This window comes from Elgaria multicarinata, chromosome 11 (genome assembly GCF_023053635.1).
Source record: "Elgaria multicarinata webbii isolate HBS135686 ecotype San Diego chromosome 11, rElgMul1.1.pri, whole genome shotgun sequence".
Classification (NCBI taxonomy): Eukaryota; Metazoa; Chordata; class Lepidosauria; order Squamata; family Anguidae; genus Elgaria; species Elgaria multicarinata.
Window position 1 is genome coordinate 20,897,411 of NC_086181.1, and position 1,604 is coordinate 20,899,014.

Below are 1,604 nucleotides of genomic sequence, written 5' to 3' on the forward strand. Positions count from 1 at the left end.
TTATTCTTCACGTCTTACAGAAGCCAGTAGTCTGTCCAGAGTTTTCTTCAGGGCTAATTTCATCTCCTGGTTCCTCAGGGTGTAGATCAAGGGGTTCAAAGCAGAGGTAACCAAACTGTACATGAGGGTGGCTATCATGTCTCTCTTTGGTGAGTCTCCTGAAGAGGGGGGAAGGTAGTTGAACAATACTGGTACATAGAACAAACCTACAACTGTGAGATGGGAGCTGCAGGTGGAGAAGGCCTTCAGTCTCCCACTGTGTGACTTGACCTTCAATAAAAGGAAAGAAATAAGGTAGAGGTAGGAAAGGAGTGTTAGGAAGAAAGGGACTGTAACAACCAAGCCTGTGATAATGTTGAGGAGGCTTAAGTTGAGCCATGTGCTACTGCAGGCCAATCTCAATAGCGGCTTGATGTCACAGAAGAAATGCTCAACAATATTGGGACCACAGAAATTAAGTTGGGCTGTCATTATTGTATGTATCAGGGCATGAAAGAACCCCATGGTCCAAGTGGTGGCTGCCAGTAGAAGACACATCCGTCTGCACATGATGACTGGATAGTGGAGTGGCTTGCATATGGCCACATAGCGGTCATAAGCCATGGCACCTAGAAGAAGAGCCTCACTGCTGCCTAGGAAATGGAAGAAATGGAGCTGGGCAATGCATCCAACAAAGGAGATTCTTTGATGGGCTAAGAGGAAGCCAGACAACATCTTTGGAAGGATGACTGTAGAGTAGAAAATGTCCAGGCAAGACAGATTACTGAGGAAGAAATACATAGGTGTGTGAAGTTGGGTCTCTGCCACCACCACACACACAATCATTCCATTGCCCAGCATACTTGCTAGATAGAGGATCAAGAAGAAGGTAAACAGGATGTTCCGAACCCTCTCTTGATCTGTTAGGCCCATCAGAATGAAGTGAGTAAACTCTGTCTGATTCTCCATTGTTGCTGGGATATCAACAAAAGTTAAAAACAAACAAACGTTAATTGTAGAATGTCAAGATTTTTCTTACAGCAAAACGAAAAATGCATAAAAAGATTAAAGAATTTGTGATCGCCAACATTTCACAGATGAAGAACAGAGAAATGCTTGCAACATTCCTTGTGAGGCCCACGATCTCTACTCGTAAACATGGTTGAAGGCTCTTCATCACCAGTAGCCCGAATCCATTTATTTCCTCATCTGCTTTCCACTGATTTAGAAGGCAAGAGAGTGATTATTTTAGCATTTCAGAGTATTTTAGCATTTTAGCATCCTTGGGCCTGTCTTGACGGTGCTGCATTGGTGCCATGTTCCATCTAAGCCCTACGGTTTTGCTTGCAAGGTAGTACTGTATAATCCCCATGCCAGGAGGAAATGTGGGGTTTCTGCCTGTCATCAAGATACTGGAGCCACACACACACATGCCTCCTCCCGGTGGCCAATCACAGGTTGCCTTAAGCCAGGGAATGCCTCTGCAGCAAAGCTGGGACAAGGTTAGATGATGAAACAGCTGTATTCGTCTCACTCCAGCCAAAAAATTCAGGGTAAGTTCCCACCTTTTGTATTTGCAGCTTCGCAGGAAAGCCCCAGAGTGGCTGCAAGATGGCTGCTGCATC

General features: G+C 45.1%; 1 protein-coding gene across 1 annotated transcript; it reads right to left on the reverse strand.

Annotated features, from left to right (window-relative positions):
* On the reverse strand, positions 1-948 carry LOC134405315 (olfactory receptor 12D1-like). Its single transcript, XM_063136558.1, has one exon. It carries the CDS (start codon positions 946-948, stop codon positions 1-3), a length of 948 nt encoding a protein of 315 aa, XP_062992628.1.
* Positions 949-1,604: the final 656 nt, after the last annotated feature.